Source organism: Pteropus alecto, unplaced genomic scaffold, assembly GCF_000325575.1.
Source record: "Pteropus alecto unplaced genomic scaffold, ASM32557v1 scaffold395, whole genome shotgun sequence".
Taxonomy (NCBI): domain Eukaryota; kingdom Metazoa; phylum Chordata; class Mammalia; order Chiroptera; family Pteropodidae; genus Pteropus; species Pteropus alecto.
In genome coordinates, this window is record NW_006438643.1 from 897,752 (window position 1) to 924,322 (window position 26,571).

Here is a 26,571-nt window from a genome sequence, read left to right on the forward strand (position 1 = left end):
TAAACAAAAAAGCATCAGTAAGAAAATGGAGGAGGTAAAAAGGATGCTGACGATCCTGAATAAAGAAGTCAGACACCTGGGGTAACAAGGGCTTCTCATTCTAACTTTAAACACATGCTTTATCCCAGCTCATATTAGACATCAATTTGCACCCTCATTAGAGCGAAAATTATGATTTCATTCTACTGGATGAAGGAACAAACTGAGGCCCTGGAGAGGAGTGACCTTGTGTGAGCCACCATTTGTTTGACCTTTTCTCAGCCCACCAAAACTCCCCCTCAATGTTAAAAGTACCAAAATATGTTGCTGCCCTAGAATTTTTGCACTTGCTTTTACTGCTGCAAGGAAGATCCTTCACCCAGATATCTGCGCGACTCTGACTTCATTCAGCGTATAAGAGTCTGTTCTACCTAAGGCTCATTCTCCCATACAATCACTCTCTGTATACTTATTGGCTAGATTTTGCTTCTTATTACCACTTAATACCTTTAATTGTCTGAATCCTCCCACCAGAATATAAGCTCCACAGGATCGGAGACTTCGTTTTTGTTCATTGCTGTATCCTCAGACCTAGCACAGTGCCGGCCCAACAGGGCTGCAACTTACGTTGACTAAAAACCTAGAACCTCATCTCTCCACTGATGATTAGACCTTTCTCATGAGCTTTTCCACCTGCCTTTGCCACTCTCAAGCACTGCTCTCCAGGATCTAATCTCCAAGATTAGATATCATTCATTGTAAAGACACTTCTACTTTCTAAAAGCACTGTTGCACACAGAGCCCTTTCACTTCTCATGGTCATGGAAAACCCCAAAGAAATAATAATGACCACAATAACGTGAGGTAATATTTTTACGACTAATACTTTTATAGCTGGATGTGATTTAGGAACATATTCCTGCTTTCTTTATTCCTCACAGGAAAACTCTGAATAAATAAGACCGTTTTTGGCCTTTGGATAAAGAAATAGAGAAATTAAGTGACTTTATATAATCTCATATCTTGTAAATTGTAGAGCTGGCATAACCTAACATATCCACAGTCCCGGTTCAAAGGTCTGTCCTTAGCCTCTGAACTTTAACCAGACAGCCAGATGGCAAAGGTGGTAAAAGTCGGACACAGACTCGATGTTTTAGGAGTGTGGAAATGGGAAAGTCCCCATTTGAGGAAGAAATTTCAAAAGGACCTGTCATCGACTTTGACGGGAGCCTTAGCGGGCCCATGTGTGGAGAAGAAAGGGTATGAGTGAGAGGTCGAGACCATGTATGTTCTAGTGACAGAATGAACAGTCCACAGAAAAAAGAACTGAAGATGAGGTATGCAGGTGGAGTGACCGGGACAAAGACATCTTATAGCATTTGGGGAAAGTATTTTGGAACTGCTAATGGGAGAAAAGCGTAAAAACAGGGGGAAGGGAGGAATAAAGCATCAACGCGTCCTACATATGAATGAACCTAGGAAACCTCATGCTGTAGGTTCCTTCCCTGCTTCATCTTTTTCTCTGCAGTATGGGGCAGAAGAGAAAGCACTAGCCCTGGAGTCACACAGACCCAGGTCTGAATCCCGAATTCTTTCCTCTAGCTTTGGAACACTGGGTTAATTCCTGATCCAAAATGTGGTTTAATCTCGTGTATATTGTTGAAATCAATTCCTCCCATAGAGCATATTTGTGATAATATTCTGAGCCAACGAGTAGGATAGTCTCAATCAAAAACTAGTTATCACTACACTTATACTGTCACAACTCTTTGATCTTTTAGTTCTCTTACCTCTCACCATGAGGAAAAAACTTCTTTAATATTTTTACTGGGAATAGGAATAGAGCAAAGTTGATATAACTATTTGTTATAAGAATAAATAATTTACTTTCTCATTCCTTTCCATATCTGCTTATTTATATTTACACATAGGAGAAAAATCCACTATCTCAATTTATAACAAGATTTTGGACCTAAGGGAAAAATCCACTATTTCAATTTATAACAAGATATAATAAGGTGACATTTAAGCACAATGTGGTTTCTGTGTGCCTGGCACAAGGGTCAGTTAAAAAAGCTCGATGCTTCTCTAAGTAGGCAACTAGAGATGCTAGAACTTACTCTATTTCTTTTCTGTGCTAAATTAAGATAGATGTCCTCATTGAGAATATCTTTTTCATCATTCTTGGAAGTCTTCACTTGTTAAGTTATATTACCATTGTTTTAAACCACACTGAGGATTTTTTTATCCTCCCCCTCTCTTTCCTCTCCTTCCTTCCATTAGTTTTACTGTTCCAGCATTGAATCACTTTAATTGAAAGCTGTTCTCTCTGCTTGCCTAGCTGAAGTCTCGTTTGGGCCACCGAAGAAAAGCTAGCTCACAAATGAATTGCGTAGTTGAAGGCACACTAGCCTTGGTCCCAATTGTGACCCTCTTGTACAGGATATGCTACTGGGCAGCTGAAAGCAGGTGTAATTCCAATTTTTTTTTTGTCCGGTTTCCCAGCAAAGGCAGATGTACACTTATGACAACATGGTCAGTGTGGGTATAATTTGAGAATACAAGCTTCTGTGATTTGCACTAATTTTCCTGATGGATAAAAAACATCGAATTGCCTGTCAGTAACAATAGGCCCTTATAGAGAAAGGGCATGAGAAAGTGTCCCAGTCAGAAAAAACATTCTGTGAGACATAGCATGCATAACTGAGTAGGGTGAGTACAAAGCTCTGCTGGGGCAGTAGTGAGCTGAAAAATGGGACCTCCATGCTGCCACCTAGTGTTCACTGGTTCTCTTAAAGGTCCTGGACTTGTTCAGCTTTGCCCAGTTTGATAACAGCAATGCTAACAGTAAGTATTTATTCAAAGCCTGTTATGTACTGGGCAATAATATCTAATTATTATACATATAACAGCTCAATAATTTTTGATAAAAACACTGAGTGTCCCTGCAACCCCATTTCACAGTTGTATAAACTGAGGGCCAGAGAGGTTAGGAAGCTAGTCCAAGTGGTAGCTCCAGGATTTAAATGCAAACACTCAGGCTACAGTGCCAAAGTTCTTAGCACTTCTCTCTATTTCTCTCCTCCATAAAGGGTACACAGTAAAATTTTAAGACATTCATGAAACCCAAGCAACTAAGCGATATTACAGAAGTATTTACTATCATCTAAGAAACTGACGTTTAACCAAATTAATCACACCTATGGGAACTGGGCACTTAGTTGGTTTACCATTTCCTTACATACCTACATAATCTCACTTAGAACATTAGACTGTGAGGGTCTATCACCTTTGTTAAATTAAGATTATGAGGGCAGAGATCCAATCTCTCTTGATCTTGCCTGTGATCCAGAGGCTAGCACTGAAACTAACATAAGAGATTAATTTTATAATAGGATTTTATAGGCAATTAATTTTATAATGGGATTAAAACTATAACTTACTGCTGAGTTTATATGTAAACTTGATGTTGGCACTGGGGCATCATGATAGAAACAAATGTGCTATTGTATGAAATTGTTAATGTTAAAAAATAATTGTCTTTGAAAAGATCAATAAAATATATGTCTCCAACCAAGCCGACTAAGAAAAAAGAGAGAAGACACAAATTACTAACATTAGAACTTAAAGAAGAGACATCACTCATCACTACAAATCCTGTGGACAATGAAAGTATAAGAAAGGCCTACTATGAACAACTATGTCCACAAATCTGATAACCTTGATAAAAAGAACTAATTTCTTGAAAGACACAATTTGCCAAAACTCACATAAGAAATAGACAATCTTATAGGCCTCTATTAAAAAATTGAATCAATAATTAATAACCTTCCAAAATATAAAGCAACAGGCCCACATGGGTTAACTTGTGAATTCTATGAAAGATTTAAGGAAGAAAAAAGTACCAATTCCCTACAATCTCTCTTAGAGGATAGAAGTAAAGGGAATATGTCCCAGCTTATTCATTCTATGAGGCCAACCCCATCCTAATACCAAAATCAGACAACTACATTCCAAGAAAACAGACCAACGTCCCTCACTAACATACATGCAAAAATCCTCAATAAAATATGAGCCAATTGAATCCAACAGTGTATAAAAAGAATTAGACACCATAAAAAGTGAGATTTACACTAGGAATGCAAAGCTGGTTCAAATTTTGAAAACAAACTAATGCTAGAAAAGAAAAATAATCATATAAGTTGATGCAGAAAAATTATTTGAAAATCCCAATATCCATATATAGTAAAATCTCATTTAAAAAGTTATAGAGGAAAACATCCTCAACTTGATAAGGGACATCTTTAAAAACCAACAGCTAACACTGTATTTAATGATGAGAAACTTAAAGCTTTCCTATTACGATCAGGTACAAGGCAAGACTGTCCTCTCTCACCACTCCTTTTCAACATTGTACTAGAAGTTCTAGCTAATGCAATGGGATAAGAAAAAGAAATAAAGGTATTAAGATTAGGAATAAAAAAAACTGTTCACAGACGACATAATCATCTATGTAGAAGATCTGAAAGAACTGACAAAAAAAAAACCAAAAACAAAACCACCTACTAAAATTAATAAGTGATTACAGCAAGGTTGTCGTCAACTACTTTTCGATATATCAGCAATGAACAAGTGGAATTTAAAATTAAAAACACAATAGTATTTACAGTAGCACTCCAAAAATGAAATAAGTCTAATTTGTTAGGTATAAATCTAACAAACATGAATAAGATCTATATAAGGACAACTAAATTCTAATGAATGAAATAAAAAAACTACATAAATGAAGAGCTATTCCACTTTATGGACAGAAAGATTCAATATTGTTCAGATGTCAATTCTTCCCAACTTCATCTATAAATTCAATGCTATCCCAATCAAATCCCCAGTCTAGTTATTTTATGGCTATTGATAAACTGACTCTAAAGTTTTTACAAAGAGGCAAAAGACTCAGAATAGCCAATACAATATTGAAAAGAACAAAGTGGGAGGACTGATACTATCCAACTTCAAGATTTACTATAAATTTACAATAATCAAAATAGTTTGTTAGTGGCAAAATAATAAACAAATAGATAAATTAAACAGAATAGAGAATCCAGAAATAGATCTCCATACAGTCAACTTATCTTTGACAAAGGAGCAAAGGTGATACAATTAAGCAAAGACAGCCTCTTCAACAAATGGTGCTGGAAAAACTGGGCATCCATTTGCAAAAAAAAGAATCTAGATACAGACCTTACATGCTTCACCAAAATTAACTCAAAATGAATCGTTGACATAAATGTAAAACACAAAACTATAAAACTCCTAGAAATTAATGCAGGAGAAAACCTACATGACCTTGGGTATGATTAATACTTTTTTAGACATAACATTATAACGCAAAAGACACAATTCATAAAATAAACAATAAGTTGGATTTCACTAAAATTAAAAACTTCTGCTCTGCAAAAGATAATGTCAAAAGAATGAAAAGGTATGTCACAGACTTAGAGAAGATATTTGTAAAAGGCACATCTGATAAATGATTGTTAACCTAAACGTACATAGAACTCTTTAAACTCAACATCGAGAAAACAAAAGACCTGATTAAAAAATGAGCCAAAGACTTTAATAGACACCTCGCCAAAGATATAGGGATGGCAAATAAGCATATGAAAAGATGTTCCACATCTGAGAAATGAGGATTGAAACAGCAATGAGATACCACTATACCTATTAGAATGGCCAAAATCAGGAATGCACACAACACCGAATGCTGGTGAGGATATAGAGCAACAAGAGCGCTCATTCATTGCAGGTGGGAAAGCAAAATTGTGCAGCCACTTTGAAAGGTGGTTTCTTATAAAAACAAACATACTCTTCCCATATGATCCAGCAATCATACTATTTGGTATTTACCCGAAGGAGATAAAAACTTATGTCCACACAGAAACCTGTATACAGATATTTTTAGCAGCTTTATTCATACTTGTCAAAACTTGTCCTTCATAGGTGAATGGATAAACTGTGGTACATCCAGACAATGGAAATTATTCAGCACTAAAAAGAAATGAGCTATGAAACCATGAAAAAACATGGAGGAAACTTAAATGAACATTACTAAACCAAAAAAGTCATTCTGAAAATGCTACAAACTACAAGATTCCAACTATATGATATTCTAGAAAAGCAAAACTATGGAGACAACAAAATGATCAGTGGTTGCCAGCAGTGGTGAGGGGGCATGAATAGGCAGAGTAGAAAGAATTTGTAAGGCATTGAAAATGCTCTGTATGGGACTATAATAATGGATATATGTCATTATGCATTAACCCAAACTCATACAAGGTACAACACCAAGACTGAGTCATGATGTAAACTGTGAACTTTGGATAATTATAATTTGTTAATGTAGATGCATCAATTGTAATAAACGTACCATTTTGATGGGGGATACTGATACTGAGAGAGGCTATGCATGTGTGGGGGCAGAAGATAAATGGGAATCTCTGTTTTATGGGAACAAAAAACTGCTCTTAAAAAAATGTCTTAAAAATTCTGGTGATAATATACTTAACTATTTTAACTGAAGGTCCACTACATCTCCCCCAACATAAACATATACACATATATTTATTACAAGCAAAAGTATACTTGGTATACATGATTCTTTTAGGAGAGTGTTTCTGCCTCATAAATGCAATAATCACCAAAAACTGGAAATAATCCATAAAACCATTAACTGTAAATAAACAAATGTGGTATGTCTAACAAATGGCATATTACAAAACAACAAAGTGGAACTACTGATACATATAACAAGATAAATCTCAAAAGCATTATCCAAAGTGAAAGAAGCTAGACAGCAAAGATAAATTACTGTATGATTCCATTTATATAAAATCTTAGAAAAAATAAAACTATGCTATTTGAAAGCAGATTAGTGGATGTCAGGGCCCAGGGCTGCAAAAGGGGATGAACTGCACAGGGATACAAGGAAATTTGGGGGATGATGTAAATGCCCATTATATATCATGATGATGTTGGTGGTGACATAACTGTATACATGTCAAAACTCACAATTATAAGCTTAATTGATAATTTACCAGATGTAAATTACAACTCGACAGAATTAAGAAAAACAAAAGAAATGCAATGAGAAAAATGGAAGGCTTGGTATTCTGAACTTCCAGGTATAAATTAGAACTGCATTGTACTGAGCACCTGAAATCTGGCTGGTTGGAAATGAGATATTGTAAATATAAAATATATACCACACTGGATTTCAAAGATTTAGTAAGAGAAAATAATCTAAAATATTTTTTTTTATATTGTTCTAATAATATTTTGGATATATTCAGTTAAGTATATTAAAATCAATTCTATCTGTTTTTCTTCTTTCAATGAGGCTACCAGAAAATTTAAAATTATATATGTTGCCTAATTATACTTCTGCATTTCTTTTCTGTCTAATGCATTACTTCATATATTCAAGACAGAGGATTCTTGAAGAAAACATGATGTAAGAGCTTCTGTCTCTTGTCAGAGGGTATAAAGTCGAGGCTGAGGAAAAGAAGAAACTCTGAAGGAGTTGGCTATGCATAGTTAGCAAGGGTTTGAATAACACTTGCCCACATACCAACAAGCCCTTGACCACCAGCTGCAGCTAGTCCAAAGGAGACAAGAAAAGTCTGCCTGGGTGTCAGATGAAAGCCATGTCTCAAGAGCAGGGTAGTTGGGCTGAGAGATGATAGTCTGGCTGTGAGGAGTGCAGATTCCAGCGTCTCAGGATCAGATTACCAAATGAAAGGGGCCAAATTCAAGACCAGGTGGCAGGTGGAAACAGTTAAATAAGAAGCCGATGCCTGAAAAAGTTCAAGTGATCAGCTAACTTAGAAGCACTGGTATCCAGTGGAGCTCCTCATTCAGATCTCTAGGCATCACCTGGACCACTTCAGTATTTGTGCACTTTAAGATCTTTAGATGATTTGTATGCACATTAAGGCTTCAAAAACATTGCCTCAGGTAAGGTAACCTCCTTTTCAACTAGATGCAATTTAGGATGAAAAATAGCTAGAAAGTGGAGGGGACAGGAATAAGAAGGGAGGGCCAGAGAATAGACTGATACTTAGATCCGAACCATCTATTAGAACAGGTTATAATTTGATATCAAAATGGCTTTTAGAATAAAATTCGGTGACTGGGCAGGAGATATCAAAGGTTGGACCAGAATAGGGAGCTCAGAACAAAAATTAGAAATAAGGTGGACAGGGCTGTCTCACAGCTAGGCGCTCTAGTGAAAGTGAAGTAAATACCTAAGCAGATGGCAACTGTATTTTAAAAATAAGATGAGCTTCTTGTACTTAGGGAATAACAACATTTTAATTTCTGTAGAATTATATTCCAGTTTAACCTATTATGTGGAATCGATGATCTAACAGGTGGCACTCCATAAATATTTGAATTAGAACATAATGTTTCAAATTTTTTTTAAAAAATTTCATTTCAAAAGATCGCTACCCCATGCATTTCAAAAACTTATTAACTTTGCAAATTCTCAAAATATTGTCCGGCACAGGTTTTCTTCTGAGTGTTAGATCATCCATTAACTGAGTTTTTGAGGTTATTTATAAAATTTTTGGTTCTTTTCTGCATCTGTAAAATTCCACTTGTAATTCCTGTTGTATTTTAACTTGTTTAGATGTTAGTAGTCATTCTTTCCTTTATCATAGTGCATTTTAACATATTTTATTCTCTACACTAGTCTTTCAAAAACTGCATTTTTTAAAGGTAAGTATTGAGTTTGTCATTAATAATAATTTGAGTAACTATAACAATAACTATTTAGCAGGCAGCCTCCTATATGTTTAAACCCCTGCCTCACTTAATTCTCACCAAAACTCTAGGATATAAATATTAGTCTATCCATTTTACAGATGGAAGAAACTGAAGCTCAACAAGGGCACACGGCCAGTTTCTAAGTGTCAGAGCCGAGAACCGCGACCTGCACATGGAGGGAACGAGAAGCCAGGGAAATTCCAGATGCGGGCGGCACTAAGTGGTCAAGGCTCTTCAGAGCAAACCAAGGAGTCTGAAACTCAACCGGCGCGTGGCCATGCTCTTTTCGAAGGCTGGCAAGGCTCCTCCCCCGCCAGCCCGCAGGTCCCGCAGAGCGCCGACGGCTCAACTCCAGGCCTCCCGGGTTGCGGGTAAACGGCGCTCACTTCCTGGAGCAGAAAGGCTGGAGATGGGGGAGGGGTTGCTGACCTCTGGATCTCTGCCAGTCCCATGGTTTGCAGTTGTTCCCTACCTAAACTTCCGGTGCTGCCTCCCCTACATACTTTAGCTTCCAGAATCCGGGTTCAACTATCTCTACTCTTCACACGGATTACTCCTAGCTCCAAAGGTACCTCTTCTGTGCTCATTTCCCAAACTTGGGACAACTCAAAATTGCAGAGCTCTCCCTCACTCTTCCTCCATCCGCGACCCCGCCCCCACCCCCTCCCCTCAACGCAACATGGAAGGCGGGTCAAACTCTCAGGACTAGTGGGGACGGCGGTGGCTGGCCAGAAATTGGATCTGCCCACTAACCTGGAATCCGTAGACTGGGTCAGGGTCGAGGGTTCCCAGTCGCTGCCACTTCCACCAAAGCCGAAAGACTCTAGGGGAAAGAGGCGGGGCGAGGAGAGGAGGAGATGCTGCTGCTGATAGGGCGGATTTGCCCAACACAGCCTAAGGTCCTGAACTCCAGGGGTGTGGTCGCCAGTGTCCGTCAGGCTTAAGTAAGGTAACCCGCTGTTCACTTACTGAACTGCAAATTCTGAGGCCTTGAATACCTGAAGGCCACAGAGGACACTTTATTTTAGCTTTCTGATATCATGTCAGTAATCAATAACACTGATAATACACCTCTACTCTATAGTAATATATTAATTAAAATATCTAAATAAATAAAAATATCTAAAAGTATACGAGTGAGTAAAGATAACCACTTGGCATCACAATGGCATGTTTTACAAAAAGATAATTAAAATTTATCAATTTAAAATTACAGATTATAGGGGAGAGGTAGACGGGGGGAATTTAAATCATTCGATTAAAAATTAATTAATTAAAAAATTAATAGGTGAAATCTAAAAAAAAAAGAAAACTAAACATATTGTAGACTAGACCATTTTTATAATCCACTCACTGTATTCTTTCCTTGTAAGAAACCTACTTAGAGCACAAAATCATAATTCCAAATGTGCTTATGAAGATGAAAACAACAGGGGGCATTGGTTGGTTAATAGTAATGGCTTAAATTATCCATGTCTGCCGGAGGCCTCTTTCTCCACTATAGGAAAATACCTGCTAAAGGGGTACTGGGCCGGCCATTCCTGTTTAAGTAGAGACAATGCCAACTTATTTTTTGTGATACTCTTTTCTAAACTCTTCTCTGATTGTTCTTAACCTACATTCTTTTTTTAGGTACAAGCGATTCAACTATAACTTTAGAATAATATTGAAATTATTCCTCTGTGACTGTAAGCTGTTCACCATACTGAGAATTAAGGCATTTGTAAGACTCCCCAGCCACCCAATTACATATCCCTTAGGATAAGGTGCTTTACATATTCATGAACAGCTCTGAAGTTGCAATGGGTATTACAACCGATAGCATCTTACAGTCCTTGTTGGCCACGAGGTATTTATCCTGTGTGTATACAGACTTGCTTGTTATTTTGGAGGACCTTACTGGTTACCTGTAGCCCCAATGTCAACAAAGCATTTAAGGACTATTTGAGAAAGGAATAAGTGTTGAGGTTGTTGTCTGAAAACCTTCCATTGACCCCTTCTGTAAGATGAAGAAAATGCCAGCATAGGAAGTACATAGTTGATGTTAGAACCGGCGGAGGAAATAGAGACAACAGTGGAATGTTCTTTTAAGAGATCTGCATAGGAATGCTCTTGAAAGATCAGACTCTGTATATGAAGGAGTTTTAGAGCTATATTAACCATTTTACTTTGCATATATTTTCCTTGTAATGTGAGGGGAAAAATATCCGTATAATATGTGATAGCATTCTATATCTAAATAAGCTTTTTGACTTTTAAAGTTTCTCTCAATAAGATTAAAATAAATTCTAAAGGATAAGAAAGCATCGTGTCATGGTATAATTGGCAATGGTTGGCCTACTATGTGGTATATAAAATAATGGTGCTCTTACTATCGATAGTGACTTAGATGCTAACAAATTTAGGATTTCTCCACTGAAACATTCCAGTGATTGGTAATCAGAAATGGAACTAGAAACATGTGAGGAGTGATTACAGACCCTTAAGGGTGGCTAGAATGAAGAAAGGAGAAGAGAAACTGATTTTTGCATGGCTTTTTAAAGCCTTTATATATACGGGAATATCTTAGCCTCTATCTGTCCTCATTTTAAACAGTTTTATTTTTATTGATTATGATTTTTATATAGTAAAAGTAAAATCTTAGATATATAGCTCAGTGAACTATATGTATGCTTACACCTCTATAGCCACCACTCAAATCAAGGGACATCTCTATCACCCCGGATGGTTTCTTTGTCAATACCTCCTCCTAATGAGGATGGCCACCATTCTGATATCTGTCACCACAGATTAGCTTTGCCTCATTTATGGCATAAAATGTATACATTTTTGTGAATGGCTCTTTTTGCTCAACATAATGTTTTTGAGATTCCTACGTATTGCAATACATATCAATAATTTGTTCCTTTTAATTGTTGGGTACTTATCCATTGTATGAATATATCACACTTTGTTTATTCATTTTCCTGTTAATGAATATTTAAGTTGTTTCTAGTTTCAGCTATTATGAATTAAGTTTCTATGAGGATTCTTGTACATATTTCTTTTTGTAGACACATGCTCTCATTTATCCTAGATGTATACCTGAAAGTAGAATTCCTTGTTCCGGGGTAGGCATAGATAGATATTAGTAGATATTCCAGTTTTCCAAAGTGGTTGGACCAATTTTACTCCCATCAGCAGTGTATGAGAGTTCCAGTTGCTCCATATCCTTATCAACACTTGATGTGGTCAGTCTTTTAAATTTTATCCATTCAGCTGGTTACATGAGTAAATCTTGTTGTTTTCATTCAGATTTTCCTGATGAGTACTGAAATAATGTTGAACATTTTTTTCACATGCTTTATATTTGGATATTCTCTTTAGTGAAGGGCCCATTCGAGTCATTTGTTCATTTTTAAAAGTTGTTTTATCTTTTTCTTATTGGTTTTAAGTTTACTTATTTTAAATGTGTTTTTGGCATAAGTTCTTTGTTAGATGTATATATTTAGAATATCTTCTCTCATTCTTTGGCTTGTTCATTCACTTTTTGAAGAAGTGTTTTGTTGAACATAGTTTTTAATTTTAATGAAATCCAGTTTATCTCTTAAAAATAAATAAAATTATAGATTATAATATAAAATTTCAAATTATAACTCGTAATATTATAATCTGTAATTTTAACATATACAACATCGAGACCATAACTATTTGTTTTTAGGTTCTTATGAATACATATAAAGCTTATAAAGCCTAGTATTGTGACTATAGGGTTTCAATGACACGGCAACTCTGAGAAGAAAAGCCAGGCCAAACTTCCTGCCCCAAGGACATTGAGATGATGACCCTGATTTGGTCTTGAAAAGTGGGTTGGAGGAGTGGAACTCACAGGGAGAAGGGCGTCCAGATAAATTAAGACAAAGAAGGTTAGGCAATGTGGCTTCTTTCACTTAGGATGATAGTTTCAAGGTTCATTTATACTGTACCATGTATGAGTACTTTATCCTTTTGATGGTTGAATAATTTTACAGTGTATGGATTTTCCACATTTGTATATCTATTATTCAATCAGTTTTTAGACATTTGGATTATTTCTACTTTTTGGCTATTATTACTAATGTTGCTATGAATTTTCTTCTACAAGGTTTTTTTTTTTTTTTTTTGAAACATAGGCTTTTAATTTCTCTTGGGTATATACCTAAGAATAGAATTGCTGGATCATATATTTACTCTTCTGAGGCTCTTCCAGATGGCTTTCTAAAGTCACTGTGCCATTTTATATTCCCACCAGCATAATAATAGGGTTTTAATTTCTACATCTCCATGCCAATACTTGTTAATGTATGTCTTTTCTATATCGTCATCTTTGTGGATGGACGTGAAATGGTAGCCCATTGTCATCTTAATTTGCATTTCCCTAAGGACTAAAAGTGTGAAATATCTTTTGATAGGCTTTTCTACCATTTGCATATCTTCATTTGGAGAAATGTCTATTCAGATCCATTACGAATTTTTTAATTAGGTTATTTGTGTTTTTAATATTAAGTATGAGTTTTTTATATATACTAGATAAAAGTTCTATATGAGTTCTATGATTTGTAAATATTTTCTTCCATTCTAGGAGTTATTTTTTATTTTCTTGATTGCATCCTTTGAAGAACAAGTTTTTAATTTTGATGAAATCCAATTTTTTTTGGTCACTTGTACTTTTGGTGTCATTTTTTATGACTGTTTTGCCTAATCCAAGGTCATGAAGATTTGCTCCTATGTTTTTTTCTAAAAAGTTTAACAATTTAACTCATTACTTATGTCTATAATTTATTTTGAGTTATTTTTTATTGTGTAAGAAAGAGATCCAGTTTTATCTTTTTGCATGTAGATATCCAGTTGTCCCAGGACCATATTCATTTCCCATCGAAATGTCTTGACATTGTTGGCAAGCCACTAAAGAGCTTTTATTCAGGGGTGTGTGTGTGTGTGTGTGTGTGTGTGTGTGTGTGTGTGTGTGTGAGATGGTAGGGGGCAGGTAGAGAATGACATGTCTGAATGTCTAAGAAAAGATCACCTGGCAGCAGTGAGTAGGTTCAAGAAAACTGTAGGTAACAAAATTGCCTAAATCCAAGGAGAGTAAATGTCTAGCTATTGCTTTAGTATGGAGGAAAAAGTGCTTAACTAGATGCGCTGAATATAGGTAGAAGAGAATGGATTTGTAAAATAATTGGTAACAAGGTGTGAGAATTAGAAATAGGTAACTCGAGATGTACATTCAGGTTTCTTACTCTCACATCTTAATGAAGGACATTAAGAAGACTAAGTAAGTTAAGAGGTGAAGAATGCAAGTAAAAAAAAGAGAAATGTGCGGTGATATTTAAAGGAGTGAGGGGGAGCTGAATTTGCCACTTCAAAATATGCCTCTTTGGGATATTATTTTCGACTGATTATTTTTGAGAAACAAAAAGTTCGGGAAAAACCTTTGACCTTCTCCCTAACTGCTTTAAAGAATTTAAATAGAGGACCTGCTCCAGGAAGGAAGCTATTATCATAGATAACTATGGATTAATATCAACAAAGTGCAATAGATAGGGATGAACCTAGCAAGGCCCCTTTGATCAAAGTTCAATCTGTGTTCTATTGTTAAAGATGGCCCAAACATTTATTTACCAAACATTTGCTTTTCTATCTTCATTACATGTGAATTCCCTTCCTTCCCTTTGAAGTCCTTCCCTTTGAAGTCCCAAAGCACAATCCCTTGTCCCCTTCTTCCTGGCTCATGATGGCATATAAGCCTTAACTGCCCTGTCTGTCTTGGGTCCCCATAGTCTTACAGAATCCATGTATGCATCTACATACCATATTATAATAACTGATATAGACATAACAAATAGGCAAATAAGGTAAACTGTGACAGCTCAAAAAATTTTTTCATCTGAGGCCTTTTTATGTTTGTTCTCAGGCTAAAGTTTAAAATAATAAGGGGATTGAAGGGTGAGGAAAATCCAAGTGGGATGGAGAAGAAACTGTTTCAGCTTTTTCTTACATTGTTCTTTCAATTTCAATTATTTTGAAATATATTTATTTTTTATTTATTTTCAAATTGAAATGGTAAAGCCATGAGTCATTTGGGCATTCTCAGGGAAAACTGAGAATAACTCCTTAGATTATATTAGAGGAGGGCAGAGATCGAGACTTAGAATAGTGGTAGAGACTCAATGAACAAAAATATCTCAAATCCCTAGATGCTTTTTTCTATAAACTATGTTATACCTTCTGGAGCACACCTTCCTTATTAGTCTCTTCCTCAGATTCTCAGCCCTCAATCTACAAGGCATTGTTTCTTATACGAAGGTGTTCTTACATGAAAAAGGGAAGATACCAGACAAGACTATGTTACTTTTGCGGAAATAACATCAGAGAAACTTTGCTTTTTATTTTAAAATTTTAATTCTTTACTAATAGCATGTTAATTCTGTAATAAAAATATAATAAAATAAGATACAGAAAAAAGTTTTTGTCTTGAAATAAAGAGAAACATAATAATTTATTAAAATTTAATATACATAATCTGTGATCTGAATGTTCCATTTTTAGACATTTAATTTATAGAAATACAGTTCTCCAAGAGGTGTACACAAATATACCAAAAAAGAATTATATTTCAGCTATTTTTAAATGGTGAAAAATTTGATAGCAACAAAATGTTTACTAATACACCAGTTATTATTATTATTTTTGCCATATCTAGTTAATCTAAATAATCCAAACTGCTCTGAAGTGGGTGTTATTACCATTTTTTTTTTTTTTATTTTTTTTTTTTTTTTTACAGAACAGGAAATTAAGCCTTAAAGAGATTATATTTCCCAATGACAAACAGCTAATATGTACTATGGTGACTATAACTCTAACCTAAATCTGTGTGACTCTAAAGACTTTGTGTCACTTGGGAACAGTTACACTCCTGGTAAGCATAAAAGTGTGGATTTGAAATGTAGAACGTCAGACTCCATTTAAGTTGTTTCAAATATTTTAGTTACAAAAACTTTGCCATAATGACTAATCTTATGCATATGTTGTTTTGTACTTGTGAAGGTATATCTGAAAAGTAATTTCCTATAAGTGCAATTTCTGGATCAAAGGATAAATGCATAAGAATTTTGTTAAGATATTTCCAAATTCCACAAAAATTCTATTATATTGTATATTCATGAGCAATGTATGAGAGAGGCTGTTTTCTCACATTGGTGTGAACACAGCGTTAATCCTTTTGATTCTGCCAATCTGACAAGTGAGAAATGGTATTTTGATACAGTCTTAATTGTATTTTCTTTTGTTCATTGTAAAGCATATTCTAATTATGTCTTTGTCCTCTTTTTCATCAGACTTATGATCATTTTCTCCCCTACATTTTAAAGGTCCCTAATATAGTAGGAAAAATTAGCCAATTATTTATAATATAATTTGAAAACATTTCTCCTCAGTTAGATATTGCATATCTGCGATGAGCAGGGTTTTATGCTTTGGGGCAAAAGAGATAAAAAGACTTTCAAAATAACCCCTCTCTTTAAGGAATGCAGTCTAGACAGGGAGTAAAAGCACAAGCACAAACATGAAAAAATCTCTTATAAAACGAGAGCAAGCCCAACCAAATAGTGATTTAGATGAAAAGGGGCGGAGAATCTCAAAAGATGACTCTTTCGTTATGGGCTGAGTATGGGCATGGACAGAGTTGAGATATAAACTACGTTTTAGAAGACAGGTTGATCTTGGACTAAAAGTCAGGCTGAGTAGATCCCTCAATTTCAGAGAACATCAGGCTAGACTAATCTCTGGTGTGAATAATTAATAATTAGTGAGCAAGTTAGTTATATATAGATGTTTAAGTTTCTTTAGTAATACATCAAATCTATAAATACATAAACTTATATCTATTAGATATAAGTAGATATTTTGACGTCTTATCTCATTTCAATAATGAATATAATTTTTAGATATGAAACATATTCAGATGGAAAAGAGTACTCTATTTCTATATAATTATCTATATTTTGATAGATGCATGTGTCCACCTACATATGTTATTGTGTGTTAGCATCTCTGAACTTGGGTACATACACATGTATGATTATGGACATGTGTAGCTGATAATAAAAAATATCATTTTATGAATTTTTAGACATGACAGTTCTTGGAGATTTCCACTGTGACAAAGATGTTGAACTGGCAAATCTAAATGTCAAAATTATATATAAGGGATTAGGTAACTCATTACCTAATGAGTTAATGCAAGTGAATGCTGAGAAAAGTACAATTGGATGATAGATTCCAAGTAAGCTATCACATTTTCCCTAGTTAGTTTTTCTTAAGACGGTGGAGGATCATAAGGCATTTGAGTAATAGGTGGAAGAAAGTGAAGTGGATATTACTATAGATTTCTAGGAAAATAAATCAAAGGTGTATTTTAGTAGAACACTTATTTTAATTTTTTGTATTCACTCCCTTGTATTCTATATTCTACCAGAGACATTTCCTCAAACCAATTAACTCTTTATAAAGTTATTTTTAATGACTAATATTTGATAGTAAGTATATATTACATAGCATTATTTACTTAATTATTGCCACCTGTGCGGGATACTAAAGCTATCTCCCTTTTTGGTTTTTTTGCTATCGTAAATAATTCTGGAGTTAATGACTTTTTGCATAAATCTTTGCACTTATTTCTGACTATTTCCTTGAGCTACCTTCTAGGAACATGAATTAGTAGGTTAAAGAGAATGAACATTTTCAAGGCATTTGATTCATATTACTAAATTCTAAAAGATTCTACGGATTTATACTTTTATTGCGAGTGTGTGATATGTCAGAGACCTCGAGAGAAAGATTACAAAGCTTGTAACCTTTGTTAATTATAGATTTTCTAGATTATCATTACGTCACTTGTAGTGAATAAAAAGTATCAAATATGACAAGTACTCTGTAGTTTGAGTTGGTAAGAGCCATATACTGTGGACATTATTTTATGTCAGTAAATAATAATGAAAATGAAAACAGCCAGGATCAGGACTAGTGGATTTGAAATGTTTTCCTCAAATGTAGTATAAGGAACTGTCCAATGGAAGCTGTCTTGTCTGAGTCCCACTGCCTGAGATGAATCACTTCTTTAATTAATTAAGTAAGTAATTTTTTACATACAGTTGACATACAATATTATATTAGCTTCAGGTGTACAACATAGTGATTAGACATTTATATACCTGACGAAGTGATCACCCTGGTAAGACTAATACCCATCTGACACCATACATAGTTATTACAGCATTATTGACAATATTCCCTATGCTGTGCTTTGCATCCCTATGATCATTTCAATATCTGGCAATTTATACTTCTCAATTCCTTTCATCTTTTTTACCACTCTCCACCCGCCTCCAATTTGAGTAGAACACTTATCTAAATAAATTGGGACACAGATGAGAATGACACGGAGATAACTGGGAGGTGTAGCGATGAAGATAGGGTGACTACAAGACAGTTAATAGATACAAAAAGAGATTAAGTCGAGCTCAAGTTGGGAGCATTTATTTAGATTCTTTGATAATATTGGAAAACATCTCTTTAGCCCCTTTCAAAATCTGCTTGGTCCTCACTCCATAAATAATGGGATTGAGCATAGGTGGGATGACCACATAGAGGTTGGCCAGAAGGATGTGGACATAGCGTGGGATGCGTCTCCCACCAAACCTGTAGGCGAAGACAGAAAAGAGGGCAGGGACGTAGAAGAGTAGGATGACACAGACATGAGAGCCGCATGTATTCAGGGCCTTGGACCGGGCATCTGGAGAAGGGAGGCGGAAGACAGCTCGGAGGATGTGGATGTAGGAGATGATGATAAAGATGATGTCCAGGCCAGTGGAGAGTAGAGCAGCTGCCAACCCATACCAGACATTGATAGAGATATCAGAACAGGACAGACGGGCGATCCCCATGTGCTCACAAAATGTGTGTGCAATGATGTTGATCCGGCAATAGTGCAGACGCTTGAGGAGAAAAATGGAAGGAAACATGATGATAAAGCTGCGAGTCAGGGTGGCAGTGGCGATCTTCCCAATGACCATGCTTGTGAGGATGGTGGCATATCGTAGAGGAGAGCAGATGGCCACATAGCGGTCAAAGGCCATGGCCAGCAGGACTGCAGAGTCAGCCACAAAGAGGAAGTGAATGAAGAACATCTGGGTGAGGCAACCATCAAAAGAAATGTGACTAGAACCTAGCCAGAAGTTGGCCAGTGCTTTGGGCATCGTGGAAGTCGAGAGCAAAACATCTGTACTGGCCAACATGGACAGGAATATGTACATGGGCTCATGCAGGCTTGGCTGAGAGAGAATGACGCAAATTAAAATACCATTACCTGCCAGGGCGGCTACGTACATGGTACAGAGGGGGATAGAGAGCCAGATGTGTAGGTGTTCCAGCCCAGGGATGCCAATGAGGAGGCAGCCTGCCATGCGAGTGTCAGAATTGCTCCCAGAAGCTGTGCTATTAGCAGGTAAGAGACCCATGATTTTCTCCCCGTCACCTATATCACAGGGAGAAAATAGATTTAGACTTTGTATACATTAGCAGAGTACACATGGAGACAACCACAAGGTCTGCACACACTCACAGGTCCAACAACTACAGGCATATTCTCTATAGACGATCACACATAAGCTCTGCACAAAGTGCACGGTTACAGGCCCTGCCCACAGTCAGAGGCTCTCCATAAAGCTGCAAAATATTCAAGCAACACGAGGCTCAAAAACGTTGCCAGATTTAGTGCACCGCCACAGGTTCTGAAAAGAGCAGGAATAGCTAGAAAATCAATAAAAGTCTCTATATTCTCCATAGGGGTGTGAACTGTAATGAGCTCTGCCAAAGCCCCAGGCTATGCTCAGAAGGGCTGCAGTCTCACACCTTAGCAGACTATGTGGAAGAGGAGAGTTGGGGGCTGTGGCCACTGCAGACTGTACATCTTTTTTTTCTCTCAGTCACAGATGCTTTGACAAGTAAGGAGGCAGTGAAGGCAGCTATGCCATGTAGAAGGAACACTGTATAAGGTGTGAAAAAACCTGAGTCAGAGATCTGCTCTGTCTGACTGTGTGATTTTTGGACAAGTCACTGTCTTTTTTGAGTAACAATTTTTCAGTCTTTGAAATGAACATAGTTGGTGTCCTGCTGGTGTGTTAAATTAAATTTTTGTCACCTCTGTGACTCTGAAGTGTGATGCTATCACCTAGAACATGAAGGAAGGTATGGAGTAATGTTTCTGAAAATGTGGTTCCCCAGACCAGTATCATCAGTATCAAGGGGGAACTTAACAGACATTTGGACCTTGCCAACACACCTAATGAATTAGGCACTCTGGGGTTGGAGAAAGGATTTTTGATTTTTTCAGTCCACGAGGTGACTCTGATTTAGGCTAAAGTTTATGAACCACTGACATAAAAACTTTTTTACTTTCCTCCCAATCTAGTCTACATATCCATCTCTTCTGCCAGGACAGTACCAATTATTTCTGCAGCATTCTCCATGAAAATGCTCAAGCTTCAACTAACACTACCCAGTGTTTCTCTCAGCTCACTTAGGATGTGATGTAACCATACAAATAGTCTTTACTACATATCAGGCCCGTTGAGTCCTTGTCAGTCCTATTAAATTACTCTCACAATAAATATACGACATTTACCACTACCCAAATGTCTGCTCCTCCCTTTCAATTGAACTTTCCTCCTCCTCCATAACTGAGACTTCAAGACTGTCAGGAGACAAATCCTCATATTATTACTCCACTCTTGTAAATTTATCTTATCTTTGCATCTATCCTCCTTTAATTTCCTCCACTCTCAGAGAAAGTTGTGTTAATATCCCTCTCATGTTTCAACATCTTCCCTCTTACAGCTACAATATGTTTTGCTTTAGGCACAAGAAAGCTCTCTTTGGTTACTTATTTAATTATTAGGAGACTACAAAGACAATATGAATCAGTTGTATTTTTCTATACAAGCAGCAAACAGATATATAATTAAATGTTAAAAGTTCTGATTACATACATAAATAAATAAATAATTCTGATTGCGATACAAACATGCAAGCATACAAAATGTATGTTAAAAACATAACATACTTAAAAATAAATTTAATTCAAATTTGCAAAGCCTCTACACTGAGAATTACAAAATATTGCTGGAAGAGATTTTTTTTTTAAAATGTTAAGTGGAAATATATACCATGCATATAAATCAGAAGACCTAGTTGATTGTTAAAATACCAGTTCTCTCAAAATCAATCTGTAGGTTATTTTTTTAATTTAAAATTTCCAGCTTTATTGAGGCATAATTGACAAATAAAAATTGTATCTATATAATGAATACCACAATCAAGTTAATTGACACATTCATCACCTCACATAGTTACCATTTTGTGGGAGGAGTTATCTTAAATTATTTTTAAAATAAGCTGGATACACACACACACACAAACACAAATGCATACATGTGTACTTGTATGTATGCATATGTCTATATATGCATACATGTGTGCATAAGGATGTATGTATGTATGTATGTATGTATGTATGTATGTATGTATGTATGTATCTATCTATCTATCTATCTATCTATCTATCTATCTATGTATAGCTTCAAGAATAATTTCCCCACGTAGTCTCTGAATCCCTTTTCCACCTTCTCAGGGTCTTTGTTTCATCAATTATTCCCTCTCTTATTTATCTTCAGTTTCTTCTAATTTCCTAGATCTTTATCTTTACTATTTATAAACATTCAAACATTTTTGACCTTGAAAGCAAACAAAAAGTTAACAGCTATAATAAAAATATCTTATTCTACTGGCCTGTTACACTGCTTCCTGTTCTGTCTTTCTTCTTCAAAATTACACCTTTCATAAAATACTTGTTTTGGCTTTGATTTCTTTACCCAACACCGGTTCTTCTCTTTTCCTTCACCTTCCTTTCCAGTCCTCATTGAGGGCTCCTCTGTCCCTGCTGGATGGTTTACTGTTGTACTTCCTATTGGTCTGTCTCTAACCTCTCCTCAGCCAATCTTGTCACCTGCCTTGGCTTCCTTTAGCATCTACTAATTCCTCCCAAAGCTACATTTGTCATCTATTTTGCTTTTCAGGCTCCAGATCCACTTATACAAAGACCTCCCAATTGTTCTCCTAGCCTGCAGTCCTTCCAGTCTCTAAAAAAGCCTCCCTATATAAATTATATTTCCAAAAGATAATTTTGAGCATTTTAGTTACTTGACTATAGATAATAATTTCCCATTGCCTAATAGATTCATATACACAGTTCTCTGCTTTCTCTACCAATATTGTACAAAACGCATGTCTAAACCTGCTCTTCTTTCTCTGCAGTCTTTTATGTAATCCATTTCTTCTATCTCTATCCTCCCCTTTAATCTAGCCAGTTTATATTTCTCACTCAGGAAGACTTTTCTCATTTCTCAAGGCTGGGTTACACACTTCCCCAGTATGCCTATGTTCTCTTGTAGTTATCTATTTCTCTCTCTAACATTTATCACACTGAAATATTTCTGGCCTCAAATTATTATGAACTCCGTAAGGGTCAGCACTGTGCCATCTGAGATAGAGTTGACATGTAGTGAATGGTTTTTTTTTTTTAGAAAAAAGGATGAAATAGGTTCCAACCACTCAGTCATGTAAGTTCACACTGTCAAGGACTCACATTCATATCATAAAAATCACAGGTTTATAATCATAGATCTTCAGTCCTCGCATTCTCTTCTTGTCTTTGTCTGTGCCACTTGTGCTCATTTTTCCCACAGTACCACTCATCATCCTCATCCTCCACTACATGTTCCCACCTTTGCCTGTCGCATCAGTACCTGCCTAAACTTTTCTTCTCCAATTTCAGTTGTCCTCCTAAATAATCAACCTCCAAGGCAGGCTTCGTTCACAATATCTCTTTATTATTCCATACGACTTCTGTTGTCACTTCCATCAGGCATCCATTGATGTTGCCACATCCCAACTAGTGAGCAACCCCAAGAGTTCCACTTAAGGTTGTCTCTCTGGCAGCTCCCTTTTTCAGACCTTCCACTCTTTATATGCTCCATTCCCCTGCCCATTCATTTCTGTTTCTGTCATCTTTGGGAAAATTACCAGAAAAACTATTATTCCCTGTTATTCCAGTGAATTATTTTTTCCGCCTGTTTTTGAATCCTTTACCTGTCTGCACCACCCAGGACTTTGTCCTTTGATAAGCTGTCCCTTAAATGCAATAGCATAACTTTATTTTTCCATTTTCTCTAAATGTCTGAGGATAGAACCTTTGCATTCTCCGTAAGAGCCAAGGATTACTTACTTATTAAGCACTCTATCCTCACCTAGAAAGTGACCCTTCAAACTACCCTTTTATCACCCCACTTCCCTGGAAGACAGTTCACTGCAGCTACCCTAGACAAGTCTTCCCTTTAGCCCTCCACCCCTCCTTGAACATTGCTATACAACTGTCCACCTATCTGGTATCCGCTCACCATCCAGTCCTCCATATTTAAAACCTTCTCTCCATCCTGAAAATAAATGTCTCACACAGACTTACCTCCTCAGAGGTAAGACTTGCTACCTTCTCAGACGCACAGTTTCTCAAGTCAATGTTTCATACATAGCGTATGCTTCCTTAATATATAGAATTGAATCTCAGGTCTTGCTTCATCTTCATATGGTGTTTTTTCTCTCCTCTCCTTTGGGAACAGTGATTCTCCTCCCTTTGTGTATCCTTTCCTTTCTCAGCTCCAAACTTTCCTCCACCATTTGGGCCAATATAACTCTGTTCAACACAAGAATCTAAGGCACTTTGATATGCTTTGTTATAGAGCCAGGTAGAAGAAATCTGGCAATAGACACTCTGAGTATCTAAGGGGGTGGGTGGTCAGTACCAGCTCAGAGACTCTTAGTCTGAAAGTTTCCATTAAACTTGCTTTTGCATATCCCATTCTGATACTAGATCTCTTCCACATCCTCAATCCTACTTCTTCAACTATCTTCCTGTTGTCTTTCCCACAGCATTTTCCTTTTAGGCTTCTTTCATTCATCATCTGCCTACTGTCTGTTTTCGAACCCCTATTTCTTTTTTACTTTAGTACTTTCTCTTCATCCCTTCACTGCTCATCAAATCTATTATATTTATATGTCATCCTAAAGGAAAGGATGTATGGGAATTATTGCTCGATCTTACTCATTCAAAATTTTGACAAGCCTTCTGACAGAGAAAGACAAATACCATATGATTTCATTTACATTTGGCAAGCCTTCAGACAGAGAAAGACAAATACCATATGATTTCATTTACATGCAGAATTTAAGGAACGAAGAAAATGAACAAACAAAATGAAAACAGACTCACAGATACAGAGGACAAACTGGCGATTGCAGGGCTGGGGCAGGGTGAAAAAAGTGAAGGGATGAAGAAGAACAAATTATTAGTTACAAAACAGTCACGGGAAGGTAGAGTGCAGCATAAGGAATACAGGCAATAATATTGTAATGACTGTGACTATGGATAGCGATGAAGAAAATGAACAAACAAAACGAAAACAGACTCACAGATACAGAGGACAAACTGGCGATTGCAGGGCTGGGGCAGGGTGAAAAAAGTGAAGGGATGAAGAAGAACAAATTATTAGTTACAAAACAGTCACGGGAAGGTAGAGTGCAGCATAAGGAATACAGGCAATAATATTGTAATGACTGTGACTATGGATAGCGACAGGTGAGTAGTAGAGTAACTGGGAGGATCACTTTATAAATTATATAAATGCCTAACCTTTGTGCTGTATACCTGAAACTAAAAAAATAATGAAGTACATTGAGTGACAACTGTGTGCCAAGCATATGCTGGGTGCTGAAATCATAAAGATCATTTAAAAAGAGTTCCTTTCTTTACACTACTCACTATATTGAGGAAAATATACATATAGTCAGTGATGGGCAGCACAGGCAGCCAACAGTGTATTAGCAGTATGAGCAGAACTTGACGGGGACCAGCACTCAGGAGCTGTTCTGTATGGCAGGAAAAAGGAAGACTTTACAGAGAGATACTTCTGCTGAATGTTCCTGGGAACACCTGCTTTTGCTTCAGCTCACCCAATCAGCGAACATCATTTACTTTGGAAAGGAACTTAAGGACTCAGCAGGCAATTGAAGATAAAATGAAAGGGTTCAGCTTCAAAGAAGACAATTCGATAGCTGAGGTTATGGGAGAAAATATTGTCCCAGAAAAAAATAAAAGATGAGATTCACAATGAGGCGAAGCATGTTGGCTCTGTAGCCCTGACTGCCTTGATGATTGGATCTTCGAAAGAATTTGAAGACAAGTGGTTCAGAAAGATCAAAGACCACTTCTGTTCTTTTGAAAATCAGTTGCATACAGAGATACAAATCTCAGCTTAGTCTCTTTAAAACAAAACATCTTACCCTGTATTAATTGTCCTTGTTTATTTCAGAGAATCCACTGCTAATCATGTAATATAGTGAACTAAAAATGATTATTTATGTTTCATAAAAATAGCTTATCTCCCCAGGGAAAAAATTTTGACAAACCTTGATTGATTCGTTCTTTAGGTCAGCATTTTAAGTCAATGGATAAGGGAATCATGTCTCCTTACCATGAGCAGCTACCAGTAATTACAATATAGAAGTGGGTACAAAGTGCTGTGAAAGTACAGAGGCCAGAAGAATAATTCTGCCTGGTATTTTTAAGGGAGGCTTCACAGAGTGTCACATTGCAGTTGCGACTGAAAAATGCGTGCGTGTGCGTCTGTGTGCATAAGCATGTGTGTGCATGTAGTTATTGTGAGTGCCAATTGAGACAATGAATGTGAAAGGACAGAACAGATGAAATAAATGGTGATGGTAAACTTTGGAGAATTTGGATTGAGGGGTAAGATGGAAACCAGACTACTGGAGAGCAGAAATATTAGAGACGAGTATTCAGGAGATAGGAAATAGTATCAATCTGTCTCAGGCTCTTCCAAAATTAGAATGACTCCCTTTTCTGGGCCAGACCTTACTTAATTTTGTTTGTTTGTTTGTGAATTGAGACAACAGTCACCTTTTGAAGTACACATTTTAGTGGCTTTTAGTATATTCTCTAGGTTCTTCAACCATCATCACTACTCAATGTCCTTTTTTTTTTCTGTTCCAGAGTCCCCCAAAGAAACCTCATTAGATTTATTTGCAATGTCTCCTTAGGCTCGTCTTGGCTATGACGGTTTAGTTTTTAAATGTTTTCAATCTATTACTAGTCTACTTTGATTTTTTTAAATGACTTTTGTGTATGTTACATGTTATTATTTAAAAATGTTAAATTTCTTCTTTTATATTGTCAGAATGGATGAGATTGGTGTCATTGTGTGCTCAATCTAATTTTTGCCATAGAATTCCAACTCCGACTTGTTGAAATGAGAGAAAATCAGTTTCATGTAAGGAGCTCAGAAATCTGCAAGAATTCACTCACACAGCCAGAGTCAAGAGAATAGAATTTTAGAGAAGCAGAAGTTTATTTTACCCATTTTTATCTGCCACAATTGATATACCAGGCTAGTCAGCATACAACTATCATTAAAACTCTGGTCTATTTTCCTTTGAGATATTCTGGACTTGATATTTATGTCTAATTTAGTAAAATGAAAAGAACAGTTCACACCACAAAATTACAGTGTATCTTCAACTTTTTCTGTAAGATATAAAGCTTACTCTGCATTATATATTTGT

At 36.3% G+C, this 26,571-nt stretch overlaps 1 protein-coding gene across 1 annotated transcript; it reads right to left on the reverse strand.

The window, feature by feature from the left end:
- Positions 1 to 18,356: 18,356 nt before the first annotated feature.
- Positions 18,357 to 19,350, reverse strand: LOC102888511 (olfactory receptor 52B6). The gene has a single exon (XM_015592344.1). It carries the CDS (start codon positions 19,335 to 19,337, stop codon positions 18,357 to 18,359), a length of 981 nt encoding a protein of 326 aa, XP_015447830.1. The 5' UTR covers positions 19,338 to 19,350.
- Between the last annotated feature and the right edge of the window lie 7,221 nt (positions 19,351 to 26,571).